At 35.9% G+C, this 19532-nt stretch overlaps 1 protein-coding gene and 1 non-coding gene across 2 annotated transcripts; both read left to right on the top strand.

Moving 5' to 3' along the window:
• The first annotated feature begins 552 nt into the window (after nucleotides 1-552).
• On the top strand, nucleotides 553-1023 carry LOC148293237 (uncharacterized). The gene has a single exon (XM_088244632.1). It carries the CDS (start codon nucleotides 553-555, stop codon nucleotides 1021-1023), a length of 471 nt encoding a protein of 156 aa, XP_088100758.1.
• A 6264-nt stretch (nucleotides 1024-7287) lies between these two features.
• LOC148293236 (small nucleolar RNA R71) lies at nucleotides 7288-7394 on the top strand. The gene has a single exon (XR_015825917.1). It is a non-coding gene; the product is annotated as a small nucleolar RNA R71 (small nucleolar RNA).
• Nucleotides 7395-19532: the final 12138 nt, after the last annotated feature.

The following is a 19532-nucleotide window of genomic DNA, read 5'->3' as shown; positions in this document are numbered from 1 at the left end:
AATGTTAGAGAGGCATTTAGTATACGGTCAATTAATCGATCAACAATTATTCCATATCGTCAACTAACGTATGTGAAAATATAATTTACGTAAATAGTCTCATATTTATTACAAATATAGTTAAAAAGACGTCATAAATTCGAATCTCTTTTCTCCAAATAGTTTTATTATTCAAATAAACATTTGAAATTAGCACTCGATGAAGAAACACAGAAAAATAAGAAGAAAATGTCTTCTGGGGCCTGGAACGAATTATAGGTACTATAGGATCGTTTTGCAATATATATATATATATATATATATATATATATATATATATATATATAATAAAAATATGGGAAATAAAATAACAAATGAGCACCGACATAATGGAAACAAATCTTTGGGGCCGGAGGGTATGACGCGTGTTTTGATAAGTCCAGCCAAGTCCACGTCTAAATGTACGGATTCTTCCCATCTTTTTATTACTTTAAAAACATATAACATATTGAAGTGAATAGCCCTGTGGGGATTTCCAACCGTGACCAGGTCCAACAGTGGACTAAACCTCCCATGGGGCAGCTAAAAATCAATGTGAACGGTGCATGGAATGCAGCCACCAAGTCGGGTGGCGTCGGAGTGATGATTCGTGATTCAACAGGGGCCTTCATTGCAGGAACGGCTCGGAAATTTGATAATGTTTTTTCAGCTTTACAAAGTGAGGCCTTGGCAGCACAAGAAGGTGTGGTTTTGGCGGTTCAAAAGGGTTTAACTAATATTTGTTTTGAGAGTGATTCTCTCCAAATCGTTACGGCCCTTGGATGCTCATTTTTGGATAGATCTTTCCTTGGTCCTATCCTAGAGGACTCTAAGGTTTTGTTGTTACTGATCACTGGGGAAGGCTTTACCCATGTCCGTCGGACTGCAAATGAGGCTGCTCACCGCATTGCTCGCCTTGCTTTACATCTTGGAACGCACATCTCATGGTTCGAGGAACCTCCAGACTTTCTAGTTGATGTTTTATTTGAGGATTGTAACAAGTAGTTTTTACGGGCTTGATCCTAGGGGGACCGGGGGGGAGGGGGGGTACTCTACTTGTGGTTAGGTTCCCGCTCCTGCTTGCAGTTGAGCGGGTAAGGCTACTCAGTTAGTCCGACGACCGAGCCCGTATGTGTAGAGAAACTCGCCTAATCCCCGACGACATTGCCCGGTTTTTTGTACTAGTTACGTCTTATCCTATCAATAAAATCATATCGCTATTCTCACCAAAAAAAAAAAAAACTATATAATAATAAACTATTTTGAAAAAAGCATATATAGTAACAAAGTCAAAGGCAATGTTTTTTAACCAAGGTGGTTGGTGCGAGTGGTTCGGCACTCTCATTTCCTAAGAGAGGTCAAAGGTTCGATCCCTACTCTCGTATGGAGTCACCACTTCGGCCAGCACTTTATCCCTTACGGGCCGACCCGGTGTGAGCGGGGATTAGTCTGGGTTGTGGTTAAGGCTTAAAGGTGCCACCCATAGTTGGGGCCCATTCAGGACCACCTCGTGGTTCAAACCCAAAAAAAAAAGGCAATGTTTTTTTCTTCAATAATTTTGATTTACACATACAATACATATGTATATATGTATACTATAAAATACACCAATGTATATATGTATATGTATATATGTACATAGATAGTTTTTTTCTTCATTGGTGTACATTATAAAATACATATGTACACATACATAATACATGTATTTATACATATATACATATACATAGATAGTTTTGAAAATAAAAATAAAAATCTAGTCCTAGTCCAAGCGTACACCAAACGCAGGATAAGTGTTATCCAACTTAGACCAAGCCAAGCCAAGCCAAGACAGTCCCTAAGCATAGTCCATGCCAAGACAGTCCTGTGTACCAAACGAGCCCTCACGGTCCAGTGTGGTTCGGTTTTAGTTAAAATTAAAATGAAAACCAAACCATTCATAATTGGTTTAGTGCGGTTTGGTTCAGCCGATTTAGGCATAAAACAAAACATCTTACAGTAACAAAGAACCTGTTAACAAACATCCTAAAACAGAAACTGATGTAGCTACAAACATCAACATTTTCATCAAATAATCCAAATCTCCAATACATCAAACATGGAAAGTTGACCAAATTTCCAATAAAACAAAGTTCAACATACAATCCCACATTAGCATACAAAGTTCAAAATTTTCAAAGTGATTCCACACATCACTTGACTTCCTAGTCGGTTTTCTCTTTTTCAAGGAAGGTAAAGGTGGAAGATCATTATGATCAGTCTGAGTTTGAGAACCTTCAACCCCTGCTGCCATAGAAAACATCTTACTTTACTTACAGATACGCTAGTTTAATATTTAAAAGACTAATGAAAGACTAACTAATAATCAAGTAAAGCCAACCGTAGAATTCAAAGGCTAGACTAATTATTTATCAAGTAAAGTCAACAGTACACTAATTATTTATAGAAAACATCTTACTTTTCTTATAGATATGCTAATTTAATTCTTTCATGCTTCTTTATTTTTTTTATAAAGAAAACAACATGTTTCTTTTTGAAGGGAAGTACCTGTGTGAGCTTGAGATTCTTCAACCCCTTTTGCAGATTCATCCATAGCTGATGGATTATTAGAAGCAAAACCTACATAAAAAACACAATCACATATTTTTCATCAAAATATCAACAAACATCAAAACGAAATGATATTAAAGTTTCCAACAAACATCAACATTTTCATCAAAATAATCCAAATTTCCAACACATCAAACATTTACACCCCATGTTTTTTGCATAAGAGATATGAAGTTATGAACCCATTAAAGTCAAAGGCCATAGGTTACACTGGGGAGACGAAGAGGCCAAAGGTGATGACATTGCCTGCCAAAGGTGATGGAGATGGAGACGAATGATGAGATGAGAGTGAGTGTTGCGGCTAGGGTTAGGAAACGAAGGAGAGGCTGGGAGAAATGTGAGGGAGAGGTAGAGAGAGACTAGAGTCCGTGAGTTTTGGTTTTGGATGAGTTTTTCAGGCTTTTGGAGTCTAATCATGTGCGGAATGGTACATGATAACACTTATAAATAACCACTCAAGCCTTGCCACATGTAAATATATTTAACAAATAATAAATTGATTTCTAATCGGTTCTGTTTGGTTTAGGACAGTTTGCAAAATTCTCAAACCGCAGCCGAACCAAACCAAATCGGTTTGGATCGATTTTTCAAATTGTTGACTTTTTTTTTTTGACAAAACCAAACCAATATAATCGGTTCAGCCGGTGTAACCGAATCGGCCAGATTGATGCCCACCCCTAATTCTCTAATATTATTTCTTAGGTGTTTACTGTGCATGGCTTCATCTTATGTGCGTGGACATATCATGGAGATTTGTCCCATTGAAGTTATAAGCATTTGGATATGATCTTCAAACATAGTCCTTGCTTTCCTTTGTTTTTTTTTCCCTAAAATATATCTATAAAAACCTCCAAATTTCTTCAAAAATTTTCACACTCATTTCATACAAATGTTATCACATTCTCTACTTAGTTACAACTTTCCACACTCATTTTTTTGTCAAATATTTTCCACAAACATTTCCTACAAATTTTTTCTCCTTACTTATTTTGTTAGTCACATTATTTGTAAAATATCCCGGACTTCAGAGAGACCAAATTGGTCACAAGTGGAAGATGAACATTGAGGCTTATCAACCTACATGTGTCATATCTTGAATATTATCTCTAAATAGTAGTTTAACTAATTCAAGCAATACATAGTAGTATGTATGAGTGTTGTACCATAATTTTTTTCAAAATAATAAAATATGTAGGGCCCTCAAATATAGTAATGTATGGATGGAGATGGACAATTTTAGCCCCCTATATTGGAGATGGCCTAAAGGCTCAATCTTCAAACTAATTATGTAGTCTACTCTCCTTCCACTTAAAATAGTTGAAGAAAACCAAAATGTCGAAACATGATTTTAAAATCTATTTAGTATTATTATTATGAGTTGAATGTGTTAGATTTCTTTAATATACATGTTCAAGATCTTTCACACAATCTGAAATACGTAAAGACATACCTGGTGTCATCTTCCTTGAGTATACGACCTCTGAACTCATTCAACCGCAACAGCAATATCCCAGCAAGAACAGGAATGTCTCAAGACTTCTGCTCTCTCTCAGAATCTGTTTCACCTCTCTCTTTATGAAGAGATTAGGGTTAGAGAACGTGTTTGATAAGAGCAGGGCCTTAAGCTTATATAAGGCTAGGTCAAGTCATCTCTACTCATCACCGAGTGTCGACTTGACTAATCTTCCAAGCCCACCAAAACGGTTCACGCAAAAAAGGAAATAAATAGGACCCATTAATAGGCTTCAAAAGCTTTCCTTATTCCACAAGGTTTTGGGCCTCAAGGTGTAACTTAATTTAAACTCTTATCAAAACTTGATATAACTTAGTATCTAGTGCACCGATCTAAATAGGAAACATAACATTCTCCCACTAGATCAAGCACTAGAGCACTAAGCTTCTATATTCCAAAAGGTTTGATAATCTTTATTGGCCATGAGTTTAAAACAGTTAAGTCCTTCCCCTCAAGCTACAGTGACAAGCGATTAGACAAAACAAACTATAGACAAGCACTGCTCTCTTTATTAAAAACAAGTCATCTATAATCACATAATACAATCTCAAAACACATGAAGCACCTACAAACGCGAACCTTAATATGTACTGATCCGTAATGTGAATCTTTATGCTTTTCAGTACATGTACCCCTTTACGAGTTAGCAAAAGTCAATCCGCAATGTTATTAAAACAATAGTATCTCAAAAGAGATCATAAACTCACATGCATAAACAAAATTGCATAATAAGTTTAAACAGCTAAATAATCAAAATGGTAGAATTTATTCAATAATAAATAAATCTGTCAACCAAATCAACATCCTTAAATGCAAATCCCTCAATCCAGAAAACAGCTAAATAAACATACTAGTAAAATATCATAATGGGAACAAGACTCCCACTAGATTGCAACATCAAAGCTAAGAAATAATCTCATGCTCTCAACATGTCTCAGAAAAGCTTATGAAGGCAAAAACTTTGTGAACAGATTTGCAATCATATCTTGAGTTCTGATATGATCAAACCTGACTAGTTTGTCCGCTACTTTCTCCCTCACTATTAAATATTTTCTGTCAATATGCTGAAGTCTAGACGATATCTTATTGTTCATGCAGTGAAAAACAGCTGCAATGTTGTCATTATATATCTGTATTGGTCTAGAAATTGAGTCCACCACCATAATGTATTTAATAAAATTCCTTAGCCATACTGCATAAGAAGTGGCTTCATAGCAAGCTATGTATTCTGAAAACATGGTTGAACTTGAAACACCATATTATTTAGCACTCTTCCAAGCAACAACTGCTCCTGCCATCTTGAAAAGAAAACTTGAGAAACTCCCCCTTGATGCGATTAAGTCGACCACTACCAAGCACCTTCTTCTTAAACACATGGGTTGCCTCCCAAGAAGCTCCTTAGTTAATGTCTTGGCAAGACATTATGCAACTTATGATGAATTGTGAGGTTTCAGATCAATCGACTCATTATGCATAGCAAGATAGTTCACTCAACTTCTTCTCCTCTTCCTTCGCTTCTTTTGTTTTTTTTTCTTTTCTTTTCTTTTTCCTCATGTGTGTAAGGAGCGCAACATTGAACATTGGGGTGACAATGGATGGTTCCTATTTCGTAGAGAATGGTCCAAGAGGCTCGAGTGATGGCCTACAAAATGGTGGGTATGGCTGGAACACTTCTAGGGTAGCTACCACTTCTTGGAACTTTGGTTCAACATGATCTTCCTCTTTTTGTGAAATAAAAACTTCTATAGCATCATTAGACTGTTTCTGCAAACTCTTGGAAGAAACTTCACTATTCACAACATCAATTGAAAAAAAAAAGTATCAAGAGAGATAGAAAGTTGAAATTGTGGATCAAACACTTTAAATTCAGCAGTTTCACCCAACACAGTCATGGAGAGGGTGTCATCTTTCATATTGATAATTGTGTTTGTAGTGGCCATGAATGGTCGTCCTAAGAGAATTGGATCAACACGATCTCCATAGGTTGTCCTCCATGTCCACCACTACAAAATCAGTAAGGAGAATTAGTGTATTAACTTGAACTAGAATATCTTCTATAATACCTTTTGGATATTTGATAGAATGATCAGCCAGTTCAAGACAAATTTAAGTCTTCTTCATCCCTTCTAAGCCAAGCTCTTGATAAACTGAATATGGCATTACATTGATGCTTGCTCCCACGTCCAACATGGCTCTTCCAACCTTCTTGTCTCCAATGTTAATGGGAATGTCAAAGCAGCAAGGATCTTCTAGTTTTGGTGGAAGCTTCCTTTGCAACACAGCACTTACATTCTTGTTGGCCTTAGGAGCAGATTGAGATGTTTTGGGTTGTTGCTCTTCTGTAGTTGTGATCTCCTCATCTTTATCTTCATTTTCTACAACCACAACATCATTTGAAGGATTATAATCAAATTTTATTATCAATGATCTTACCTTATCTAAGCTCGTGAATGGCCTTGACTTCGTGGTTCTTTGGATTGATCACGGTTTGACTTGGCCATTTCCCAAGCTCTCTTTGGTTTATCTCAGCATCTATTTGGCCTATTTGAACTTCCAATTTGGCAATGGCAGCTTGTGTAGTTTGTTGGAATTTGGATTGTTTGATTGTCATTTGCTTCACTATATCCTCCAATGATGATGATTGTTGTGGCCTTTGGAATGAAGGGGGATTGACTTGATTCTCAATATTCCTCCACGAAAAGTTTGGATAATTCCTCCAACCTGGATTATAACTTTGAGAGTATTGATCATTTATTGGACATTGGTTGTAGGAATTGACCAAGTTATCTTGCTCTTGCACAAATTTTGGATATGCAACCCCAATTGGACAAGCTATGGTAGCATGGTCATGAGTTTCACAGATGCTACACAGTTCATTCGGAGGGTTTCTTGAGTTCAATGCAAGAAGAGCATCTAGTTTTTGTTCCAGTTTTGAAATCTGCACACTAGTAGCATCATTAGAACCACTAATAACATGTTTACCTCTTGTATGAGTGTGTTGGGTCTCCATTGCTATCTCCTCAAAGAGTTCATATGTTTCTTCAGGAATCTTGGTTTTATAAGAACCGCCTGCAAAATTCGTGACAATATTATGACTATAAGGGGTTAGTCCTTTATAAAACATACGCATTTGAAGCTTCAATGGAATCCCATGATGAGGACATTGATTGAGCAGCCCATTGAATCTCTCTCATGCTTCACAAAATGACTCTTCATCTTGCTGTGCAAATAACAAGATCTTGTCCCTAAGCATGTCAGTATTTTGCGTAGAGAAATATTTTTCCAGGAACTTCTTTTGAATGGCAGCCCATGTAATGAGTGAACCAGCCTTCAAAGAATTCAACCAATACTTCGCCTTATCCTTTAAAGTGTATGGAAACACTCTCATTCAAAGTTGATCTTCCATCACACCTGTCAAGGGAAAAGAACTCACAACATTAAAAATATCATTTATATGAGTTAATGGATCTTCATTAGGTAAACCATAAAAGGAAGGTAACATATTAAGATGAGAAGATTTAAGCTCATACTTTCGAGCTATAGTGGGCAGCAAAATGCTTGAAGGAGATGCTGGAATTGTTGGGATATCAAGGTCTCCCATGAACTCATTGGCAACCATCACTTCTTCTTCTTCTTGGTCTGAACTTGCTTCCGAATTTGAAGGTGAAGAACCAGGAAGGTCAGTGTGGAGAGCAATACTTGTAAATATGGCAAGAGCTTGCTCTTTTGCAATTGACAACTCTCTTTCTAGTCGATGCTGAAATTCAGGGATCACTCGATTGGGTTGCAACGATGGTCCTGCGTTCAAAGATCTCGAACGTTGGAATGAAGACCTCACTTGTTCAAGGAATGACCTTTTAGACATAAACTACCTGAAATAGAAAATTGAATTAATTAGAAACACTAAAAAGAATAGGGTAACCTTGGGCACATAACCAGGGAAGAACTTTCGTTCAGTCCCTGGCAACGGCTCCAAAATTTTGTTGATAATATGTTAACTCGCAATTGTACGGGCCAATTAGTAGTATAGCAAGATAAGTACTGTCGTACCCACAAGGACTGAGATGTTAAACTTAGTTATGTACTTAGATTATCAAATTCAAGAAAGTAGGAAGTTAAGTCTAAAACAGATTTTAAAGAGAGATTGAGTTTGTTAACAAATGAAGCAAAGTAAAATTGGACTTTGAACTGAGAATGCTTGTGATTGTGAAAATAAATTAACAAAATGAAATTGCAAACAAAACAAGTAAACAAGTGCAACAAAGAGTGGTTTTGAAGGTTGAAAAACAGATTTGGAGACTAAGGCATTCGATTCACCATAACAATTCAATTCTAGGTTATAAGGATTCAAGTGACAAGTCTAATTCAGATTCAAAGATTGATTCTAGCTAAAGTATGATTAAGCCATGGTGTATGGTGCTAACCTTGTATTCCTAATTCCCTAATTTGATCATCTGTTGTCTAACCTAAAATTAAGCATTAGGAATCCATTAAGCATAGAAGAATGTTTTAAACAACCAAGTATGTATGTAATCCCTGTTGTCGAATGTCCATACATACTCTTCCTATTCATAGTTCAATTTGAATTAAATCATGGTGCCTACTCTTAATTCAAACCAAGATACACAAATCTGAATGGTAGCTAGGCATTCCAATTGGCATATAGGCAGATAGGCATAATAAATAAGAACATGAATCATGAATCAAACTTGAAACTTGAAATTTATAAACTCAGAAAATTCATGTTAGGTTACATCGAAGCCCTAGTTGTGGATTTAGCTACTCATAATGGGAAAGAAACTTAAACAGAAATGAGAAAACATAATGAATGCAATAAGAGTAGAAAAACCCATTTCTAAAGTTCTTGTGGTGTCCAATGCTGCTTCAAGGGCTTCTCCACATTTAATGCTTCTCCAAGAGCTTCCCCACTTCTAGAAGGATGTATGAAAGTTATTGAGGTGATTCGGGATGAGTTAGAGTGAGTGGTGATGGTTGAGAAAGAGGAAATTCGTAGGGAAACGGAAGAGAGGCTTGTTGGGACAGTTTTGGTGATTTTGGGGTTGTTGAGAGCTTTGGGTTGATTGCTGGAGTGTTTGGGGTTGTGGGAGTTTTTGAGGATGATTTCTAAATGTGTTTGGGGAATGATAGGAGTGTGGAAGATGGAGTGAAGGATGGATGAATTGTGGGAGTGTGAATCCCACAATGTGTGTCTGAATGTGTTTGGGAAAATGATGGGATTGTGAATCCCATGCTGTCACAATTTGGTGTGGGGAGGATGTGGTATTTATAGGGAGAATAAAAGAAGAATTCTAAATTGATTTATGCCTTCACCAACAACACTCACTTCACCAACCTTACCAAACACACCAATGCAATAGTAAATCAGCTTCTTTTCTTATTTGGTTGTTGCACTTCACCAACAAATTCCACCAGAAATCATAGCTCATGCATAGCTCATCATGACCAAGCAACAATCAGCTCATCCTTAGGTCAGCATGACTAGCAACTTCATGGGCTTACGAATTGGGCTTCCCTTAAGCAATTAATAACTTTGAGCCGTCCATCTTGAAATGCATAATGTCATCTTTCCAACCACATGTCAGTTGGGCCAATCCAAGTTCGGAGGAAGAAGTTAAGGCCGAAACAAATTGTTAACTCAGCCTGCACGTTTTTGCACCATGTTGCATCTTTTCCTATCCAAAGCCACCATTGCTACCTAAAGCTCACTGAACTGAATCATAAACACAAAAGGGATTAAAAGCACAAGTTTAACTAAAAAACATAACGAAATCATAAGCTAGAATGGTACAAAATGATATACAATTATGAACCGATCACAGACTCCCTACTTGGCTCTCTATTTTGGAGAACCAACTTTTGGCTCTCTACATCTAGCAAGGAGGAGAGAGAATTTGGCTAGGAGGAGAGAGAAAAAGGGAGAGAGAGACAGAGACATTTGGGAGGTTGGTGGGGTTGGGTTTCTACTTTTTTTTTTTTTTTTTTTTTTTTTAATTTTAATGTATTGGATTTCCAAGAGAAAGAGGGAGAAAGAGAAAGAGAAAATAAAAAAAATAAAAAAATTCTGATTAGCCAAAATAGCTAAAATTTGATGCTCTAAGTCCGATAGACCTTTATTATAGATGTGGGGTTTTCCCTAAAGGCCTTGGTGTTATTATTAATCCAACCCCTATAATTAAGGTGTAAATTACTATTATAGTTCCCCGATGTGGGACTCTATAAAAATGAATAAAGCGGTAATTAATCAACAACTCTCCGTGTAGCTGATCTCTAAGTTCTTAACCTTGCTGTCGTTGACGAGTCCATTTTTTTGAAAATGCTTGTTTAGCCATGATCATGGACTCATGCCATGCAGCCCAGCCCAGGCTTCCATGTTACAACTTCCATTGTTTCTTTAGGAAATCCAAAAATGTAAAGGACGTACAAATGTAAAGGATTCCTTAGGAAATCCAAAAATAAATAAGGGCAATTTTGTCCATTTTGGCTTCTTTTAAAAATTTTCTCTCTCCTTTGGTCTTTTCCAAAGTCTCCCTTCTTTCTTCTTCTTCGTTTTTTTTCTCTTTCTTCCAAGTTGGTAATGATGTAATCAGACATTAAGCAAGGTCCATAATTAACAAGGAAATTAACCCATTAGGTAATCACCCATCCATCCCCTATGAAAAGGACCAAAACTGTAGCAGACAAAATCTTAATTCAGCCTCTTTATATTTATACGGATGCTATAGTCTCATACATCAATCCAGCTCTGTGGACGCATTGAGAAAACTTAACTTTTACTCAATTTTATTCAAATTCGATTACATTTATTGATTGTTTTAAGAGGACGTAGTCATATTAGTTAATCTCTTTGATTTTATGTATTTTTTAGGACCTTTTCTATTGAGAGGGGCAATAATATATTAAACTCACATACACTACACCGATGCTAGGACTTGAATGAGAGCATTTGTTTCAAACCACTACACTAATGGCTCCTTTAATTTTATGTTTTTATTATCAAATTTGAGGCTAAATATGAAATCAATGCTTGAGAATTTCTTCTCATATATGTCATTCATATCTTAATTTCAAAATACTTTCTTTTTGGCTCTAAATATATGTCGGTGGTGGTGGTAATATTATATGAGCTGCATTTGGTTGGGACTACTAGGGACTAATTTCAGCGCTTTCATAAGTGCTGAAAGCGAAATCATAGTCCAGGACACCCACAGATATTGTTCACGGTGGAACCTCCTTTTCTCGATCCTTTGTTCTCTCCAACCTGGTGGCACTCTAGATATTTAATTTGAATAATATGTATGTTCCCAATTTATCTTTGTTTAATTTGTCGACAGCGTAAAGTTACTATCTTTTCATACTTCTTGTGGTATTTCTCTTCTAAAAGTTAGAACATGTCCTAAATGTCAAAATAGCGTGTGAATTGAGATAGGATTGTGTGAGTCATCACATGCTTAAACTCAAATTTGTATGTTCAATTTCCCAACTTGGTTTAATTAGGTGCTTTTATTTAGCAATTTCATGATAATTTAATTTGAACTGTGCCCTACCAATCTGGGTGGCATCGGTGTGCTTTAGGACTAAGCCAATTGCATTTATACATGTAAAGACTAGCTACTACCCTCCACTCCAAGGATGAACAATATTCTGCAATCCACACGGTCCCATGGGGCACATAAAAGTCTTGCATTATATTGGATTGGACCCTGGAATATATATAACATATAGTTGTTGAACGTCCCTCTTCTCAAACCAAATGGAGAAGAAAAAAGGCTTCCGAAGACTCGAGCTATTTTGTGTGTCCTCAACCACAAGGCCATACATCCCATCTGTTTCTGTTTTTGTTTGAAGAAAACCTCAGAGATGATCGGAATGCAGTGCTTCTCCATTTGATCAAAGCTTTGCATGTCCATCTTTTACACCATCGCCTCTGTTTATTTATTTATTTTTCCAATGAATTGTTTTCTAACTCTTTGAGGCATCTTTTCTTTTCCTCTTTTCAGGTTTTATTTTAAATGTTTTTGTTATCTATTAGGTGAGGCCAATGATGATTTAAACATATTTTGCCTACATCGCTTGATTATCTCATTTGGATGAGATAATGATAAACTGCATGTATCTGAGAGGCCTCTTCTGCTAACAAGCTTTAAACTGTTTCTTCTCTTATTAATGACAGTTAATTTTCAACATGCACAGAGTTCTCAGGATTTATTTCATTGAAAATTAATTCTCAACTTACTTAATTTTCAACATATATAAGATATACTAGATAAGTTTGACTTTTTAGTTACTTGTTATTTGACTTTTTAGTTTCGTTTTTATTTGTTACTAGCCTCTCGCAGGCGCAGTGTAGGCTGCAAGCTTCTCGTGCAAGTCTTTTTTCTCTTTTCTTATTGTTTCCCCTTAAGTTTTTCAAGGGCGAGTATTTTTTAAGATCAGGCATTTGTTCCTGTCTCTCATGCTTGGGTTTTGGATAGTATTAGTTGTTTCAGTGCTATCTTTTATACATTCTTATGGTGCTTATTATATTTTTAATAAAGCATCTATTCCAAAAATATATATATATACAAGGCCATACTTAATTATATATGGCCAATCCTAGCAAATTCAAAGAAAATAATGTGCACCCGTCCTTCTTAGGACTATCCCCATAATAAAATTAAATGATTGAAATCTTTTACTGAAAATACCTGTAGGATGACTAAAAAGAACTAGGAGGGGGGTGAATAGGCTAATTCAAGTTTATTAGCAATAAATAACAACAGACTTTCGAAGCAAGATTTATATGGGTTATCAATCCTGAGATTTGCAGAGCTGAAAGTAAAAGAACACACAGATATTTATTTTACGTGGTAAAATTCCACCTCTGGGGAAAATCCACGGGACTCCTTAGTCCATAACAAATCCACTATAGAATTGAGATTACAAGAGGTACTCACACACTTATTCTAGACTAAATCTAGATAAAGTTTACCGACTTCTGTGTAACTCAACTTCTGTCGCGGGATGATCTTCGACACTCCTTATGTTGAATGCAATACTGGTCATGATTGCTTCAAGCTCGTCGGAGGATAAAGGCCACAACAGTTTTGGTGCCCTCAAACATATGAGTCACCAACATGCATATGTATGCAATTATGAATGATGAAAAGATTCAATAAATCACCAAGCAACCAAGGAGCACTTGATGACTTACCAAAGAAACTAAGTACATCAGCTTTCTCAAAACAGATTCAATATGATCAGAAACTTAATGCGTTGAAAGCTACCTATTGAAACAGAAAACACCATGTTTTATGCAAGGCAGGTTTTCTCTCACTTGAGAGAAACCCACATGACCACAACTTCAATTCGACAATAACTCTCAAACCTATTAAACTATGACAACCAAACCTGATGCAATATGGACACTAGTTAAACACGTCAAATAGGAGACCAATAATACCATTGAAGCATGAATATCAGTTTTGATTCAATTTACATGCTATGTGATGACGCCAACTAATGCACGATGTGAGGGAACCTAATGACTTTCCACTACAGCCAATCTCCTAAATCAATATCTGCCTAAACAAATTAAGTAGACCAATCAAGTAGGAAATAATATCAGGAGATAAAATCTAATCCCATTAAAAATAGGATTAACATAAAAATACTTGTGTGAAAATAATTCCAACTAGGAGTCCCATAATGAATGCATGATTATGTCATGATTTACCTGTTGTCAAGTTTCTCATATGGTCAAGTCATGCCTCAGAAGTATGTGGTTGAATGAGTTGAGCCAAAACGTCCAGTAACAATTCCTCACAAACTAATTTTCAACCTATGCTAGAGTCTAGGAGATGCCAATACAAATTTTCGTACTAACATTTACATTTTAGGTCTTCTTACTACAGTGGTCATTCCTGCCAAAAAAAAAAAACATCCACACCTGAAATTGTTTAGTCGTCTAATATATGCACATGCAAAAACACAATTCGTTATAAAATTGAAATGAAAATACAAATTTTAGAAAGGTTAACATTTTCCATTTTAGAGGGTTTTTTTTTTAATGCATAGTCCTTGAAAGAGAACCTAAAAACTGCATGGTTCTAATCATTGAATTAAAGCCTATGAATAATAATAATAATTTTTTAAAAAACCCTTATTTCTCTTGAAATATGGGAAGTAAAGCTATTTTTGACCATACACCTACAATCACATAATCTTTACCACATTTCTATGATGAAATTCATTTGTATAACTAAACATTGCATTACCGACTAGCTCTGTCTTTTCTTTTTAATAGTGAAAGAGGTTCCAAGTGAATCCCTTTACTCTAATGAAGAAATAGGACAAGTGAACATCACATTTAGGGCATGTTTACGTATCAGTAATGGGTATGGGAGGAAAGGGAATGATTTCCATTCCTTACCTCTCCTACGTTTTCTTGCAATCATTAATTAAAAAATAAGTGGGCCCCACCTCAAAATCCGAAATCACATCCTCTCAAAACTAGGTATCAAATCAACTAGGGGGAGTAGTTAGGTATGACAATTTTGTTGAAGTGAGTCTCCTAATTAATCAAGGAGATTTATTTCCTTGATTAATTAAGGAATTTACTTTCTTATTTTATAGATTTATTTCCTTGGTTAATTAAGGGATTTACTTTCCTATTTTATATAGTTGTCAAATCATTGTATAATTATGAGATATTTTCCTAATTCTTTACTAGATCTAATTCCTTGTAAAGCACTCATGTAAACTCTTATATATACCTCCTTATGGAGAAGAATAAAGAAGAACCTAACATATTCAAACCATATTCATATTTTAGCATGGTATCAGAGCAATCGATCCTCGGTTGTCTCTAAATTCTCATATCAAAATTTTTCCTCCCCTCCTCTTCAAGGGGGGGAGGGGGAGTGAAAAAGGATCTATTTCTCTTTCTCATGGAAATTTTGCCTCTTTCTTGACTCCGACATACCCTTCTCTTCAGGGGGAGAAGAGGATTGAAGAGAAGTTTCTATGTTCCTTAGCTGTGTTCACAGGTTTTATGTGTTCTTTAAACTCCTCATATCAAATTTCTCATATTTTTCCCAAATCCAAATCCCTCAAATCTAAATCCTCGTATCGAATTTTCTTGAATCACAAACCCTGAATCAAATTCCTCATCTCGTATTCCTCATATTTCCAGATCTAAATCCTCGTATCGAATTTTTTGAAACACAAACCCTGAATCAAATCCCTCATCTCGTATTCCTCATATTTCCATATCTAAATCCTCGTATCGAATTTTCTTGAAACACAAACCCTGAATCAAATCCCTCGTATCGTATTCCTCATATCCTCGTATCGTATCCTCGTATCCTAAATCAAATTCCTCGTATCCTCGTATCGTATTCCTCATACCGCCTTATTCAGATTCAGATCTTCATACCCACATCCTCATCTACTCTTATCCCGAAACCCTAAACACATCTGTTTTCTCTTATTCTTAAATCCTTCCGCTGTCATGGATATCGTTTCCCAAACCACCGAATCCGAATCCCAACCTTCCAACCTGAATTCGAATCCCAACCTTCCAACCTGAATTCGAATCCAAATCCAAATTCGAATCCGAATCCAAATCCAAATCCAAATTCGAATCCTAATCCGAATCCAAATCCAAATCCAAATCCAAATCTGAATCCCAACCTTTTAACCTGAATCTGAATCCAAATCCAATTCCTACATCAAATTCCTCAAATCAAATTCCTAAATCAAACGATCGGTCGCCAGTGGAAAGCAATCGGCCCCCCCTTAGTTCTTCGAACACGGAGAATCTACTTCAAAACTACCAGTCGCCAGTGGAAAGCGACTGGTAGTCAGAGAAGCTGTTTCAAACCGACCGGTCACCAAAATCCAGCGACCAGTCACCAGAGTAAAACGATCAGTTTTCTCCACGCTGTCAAAATCAGGAGGAGGAAATTGAACCGTCTTATGAGATTTTGCCCGCTCTGGAGAATTCTTCAGCTCCAGTACCACACCAGTCACCTGCTGAGGACGTCATTCAAAAGGCACAGAGTCTGCATATTAAATTCCAAAAAAGGAAGAATCGTGGTAAACCTCCAGTTCACTACGAAGCAGATCTTAATGCAAAGGGGAAATATCCCATCAACAATTATGTATCCCTCAACAGATTATCAGAGTCACGGGTACACTTTGTGAAGCAGTTAGCCGACATACCTATTCCCAACAGTGTAACTGAAGCACTAGAAGACCAAAAATGGAAAGAAGCCATGAATGAAGAAATGCGAGCTCTCTAGAAGAATGTCACATGGGCACAGTGTGTCTCATAGGAATGCAGTTGATAGAATCTTAAGACTCACATAAGCATGCGGTCAATCCCTGCTGACCCAGCTACCGGGACTTGTGCTTCTATCAACACCACCAAATGTTCTACTTTTCATACGTCCTCTCAAAAATTCGCATGGATTATCGACTTGGGTGCTACAAATTTCATGACTCACATATCAAGTTGGGCATTTGTGACGTATATGCACCAACTTGAGGAGGAGTGTTTAAGTGAGTCTCCTAATTAATCAAGGAGATTTATTTCCTTGATTAATTAAGAGATTTACTTTCTTATTTTATAGATTTATTTCCTTGGTTAATTAAGGGATTTACTATCCTATTTTATATAGTTGTCAAATCATTGTATAATTAGGAGATATTTTCCTAATTCCTTACTAGATCTAATTCCTTGTAAAGCACTCATGTAAACTCTTATATATACCTCCTTATGGAGAAGAATAAAGAAGAACCTAACATATTCAAACCATATTCATATTTTAGCAAATTTTCCAGCTGGTAAGGGTCTTCGCGGGGATTCGACCCTAATGGGTTGGGTATGAAGGATAAAAAACAGGTATGGGGAATTTTTTGGGTATGGTGTTCAGGGAGGGGTGGGGATGGTATTTTAATCCCCGATCCGAACCCTCCCCGTTTAGAATATATATAAATAAGTGATTGGGTCCACTAAATTTTATATTTTCTATTATTATATTATATATTTATATAATTTATACGAATCTTAAGTCACACTACTTATATATTTAGTTAAGTTCTAGTCAATATGTAAACATTCTTATATTGTCTTATACGTATATATTATACATATTTATTATCTTGCCCTAATTCTAATTTTTTTTCTTTCAACAAAGTAAGTTTATATTGGTTTTTTCTTCCGTGATGGGGCGGGTCAGGGAACTCATTCCCCAACGAAGGTGGGGATGGGGAATCCCTAATATGAATATTGCGGGTATGAAGGCGGGAATGGAAATGGCATACCCACCCCCGATTCGACCCATTGCCATCCCTAGGGAGTAGTTGATACGATTCTCATTCCTGCATTCTCTTAATAACTTCCAAAAATACCTTTACCACTTTACCATAATTCCAAAACACCCCAAACCCTAAAAAAAATAAAAACTCACGCCAAGAAGTTCCAAGACGCTCCAACTTCTTTTTCACGTTAACGTTGCAGACACAACCTCCCAGAAGCAGCAACAACGTCTTGTACTATGTAAGTCATTCTATCTATCTATTTATCTATCTTTTTCTTCTTCTTCTTCTTCTTCTTCTATCTTCTGTCTTCACATTCATCACAAAACAAAGTACAGTCATAGATAAAGACTTTTTCGGAGATTATATATCTCTTTTTTGGTAGTATAAAGATTATGTATTTAATCGTATGAAGATTATGCAGGTTATTATTATTTGATTGTTCACTAGTTACGTAGGTGAAATATATATATTTATTGGAGTTTATTTTTTTTTTTTTGAAATTGGCTCTGGACAAAGGTCTTATTAACATTATCATTGAATTGGGCTCTTGCTTGTTTAGCATATTGATTCCTCATGTTTACATCGCCTTACTGGTTTGCTGCATGATTAGTTTGGTCTCCTTAGCGAATTTGAGAATTATATATGTGCTATGGTGAAAATGTGCAGGACATTTTAGTAATCAAATTAATTTGGATTCTGATTCATGAAAATTAGTAAACAATAACAATGGGAATCAACCCCATTCCTTTGCTAATTCCATATGTTTAGTAAACAACTTAATGGGAATGATTCTTCCCATATCGATTCAGTAGTTCTCTAATTCCTAAATTTTCTGATTTCTTACTTTCTCCATTATTGATACGTAAACATGCCCTTAAGGGACACCTTGTAGGGTATGATACACATTTTATTTTAAAGATCCAAACTGTACATTTTTTAAGTCTTCATTCAAAGATTATTATTGTAAAAAATTAGCAAAATCGGAAACCATCAAGACATCTAGTTGTTATCAACAAAATCAATGAACTCAGTGGTTCAAGAAAACAATAACACTGCAACCATCGATTGAATGGTCAAATGATTTCAGATTCAAGTGATTTTTTATATGGAAGATCTTTGAAGGAATACCTAAAAAATATAGACGGTTCATATTATGAAAATACAATGTAGATGGATCTCACAAGGATGTCCCTTAAATAAGTATTTAAAACATCTTTTAATTGAAGCTCTCTGTATATGTAGTTCACAATGTGATTTATAAATTGAGTTCTTCTAGCATTATTTACATATATCACTGTATATGTAGTATGCACGGCATACTATAGAAGTAATTTTACGTTTGCATTGGCCAAACCCAAAAGAATGAAAGAGGTTTTGGAAAGTTTATATCATTGCTGATATTACTTTCTTTTCTGTGGAAGCAGCTTCCACTCTTATACTTTTGCCATGCCGGCCCTTTGTTAGAAAGTCAAAAGCCTACCCCTTAACTTTTGCTCTTTATCACTTTCTCCAAGTTTTTGAATTTTTATTTTACACCTAAATTGGTACACAAAACTATCTCACAGTTTGCAGGTATTATTTCAGAAGGTGAAATGTTAGAGAGACATTTAGTACATGGTCAATTACCCGATTAACAATCACTCTATATAGTCAACTAACATGTTCGAAATTATAATTTATGTAAATAGTCTCATCTTTATTACAAATATAGTTAAAAAGACATCATAAGTTCGAATCTCTTTTCTCCAAATAGTTTTGTTATTCGAATAAACATTTGAAATTAGCACTCGGTGAAGAAACACAGAAAAATAAGAAGAAAATGTCTTCCGGGGCCTGGAACGAATTATATGTACTATAGGATCCTTTTGCAATATATATAATAAAAATATGGGAAATAAAATAACAAAAGAGCACCGACATAATGGACACAGATCTTTGGGGGCGGGGGGGGTATGACGCGTGTTTTGATAAGTCCAGCCAAGTCCACGTCTAAATGTACGGATTCTTCCCATCTTTTTATTACTTTAAAAACAAATAACATATTGACGTGTAAATCAATTCCTTAAAC

This window comes from Prunus avium, chromosome 7 (genome assembly GCF_965620075.1).
Source record: "Prunus avium chromosome 7, drPruAviu1.hap1.1, whole genome shotgun sequence".
NCBI classification, from domain to species: domain Eukaryota; kingdom Viridiplantae; phylum Streptophyta; class Magnoliopsida; order Rosales; family Rosaceae; genus Prunus; species Prunus avium.
This window is presented reverse-complemented; position numbering and strand designations above follow the sequence as displayed.

Excerpts from the sequence above, each read along its gene's own strand:
- LOC148293237 (XM_088244632.1), top strand. The coding sequence starts at position 553 with ATGGGGCAGCTAAAAATCAATGTGAACGGTGCATGGAATGCAGCCACC.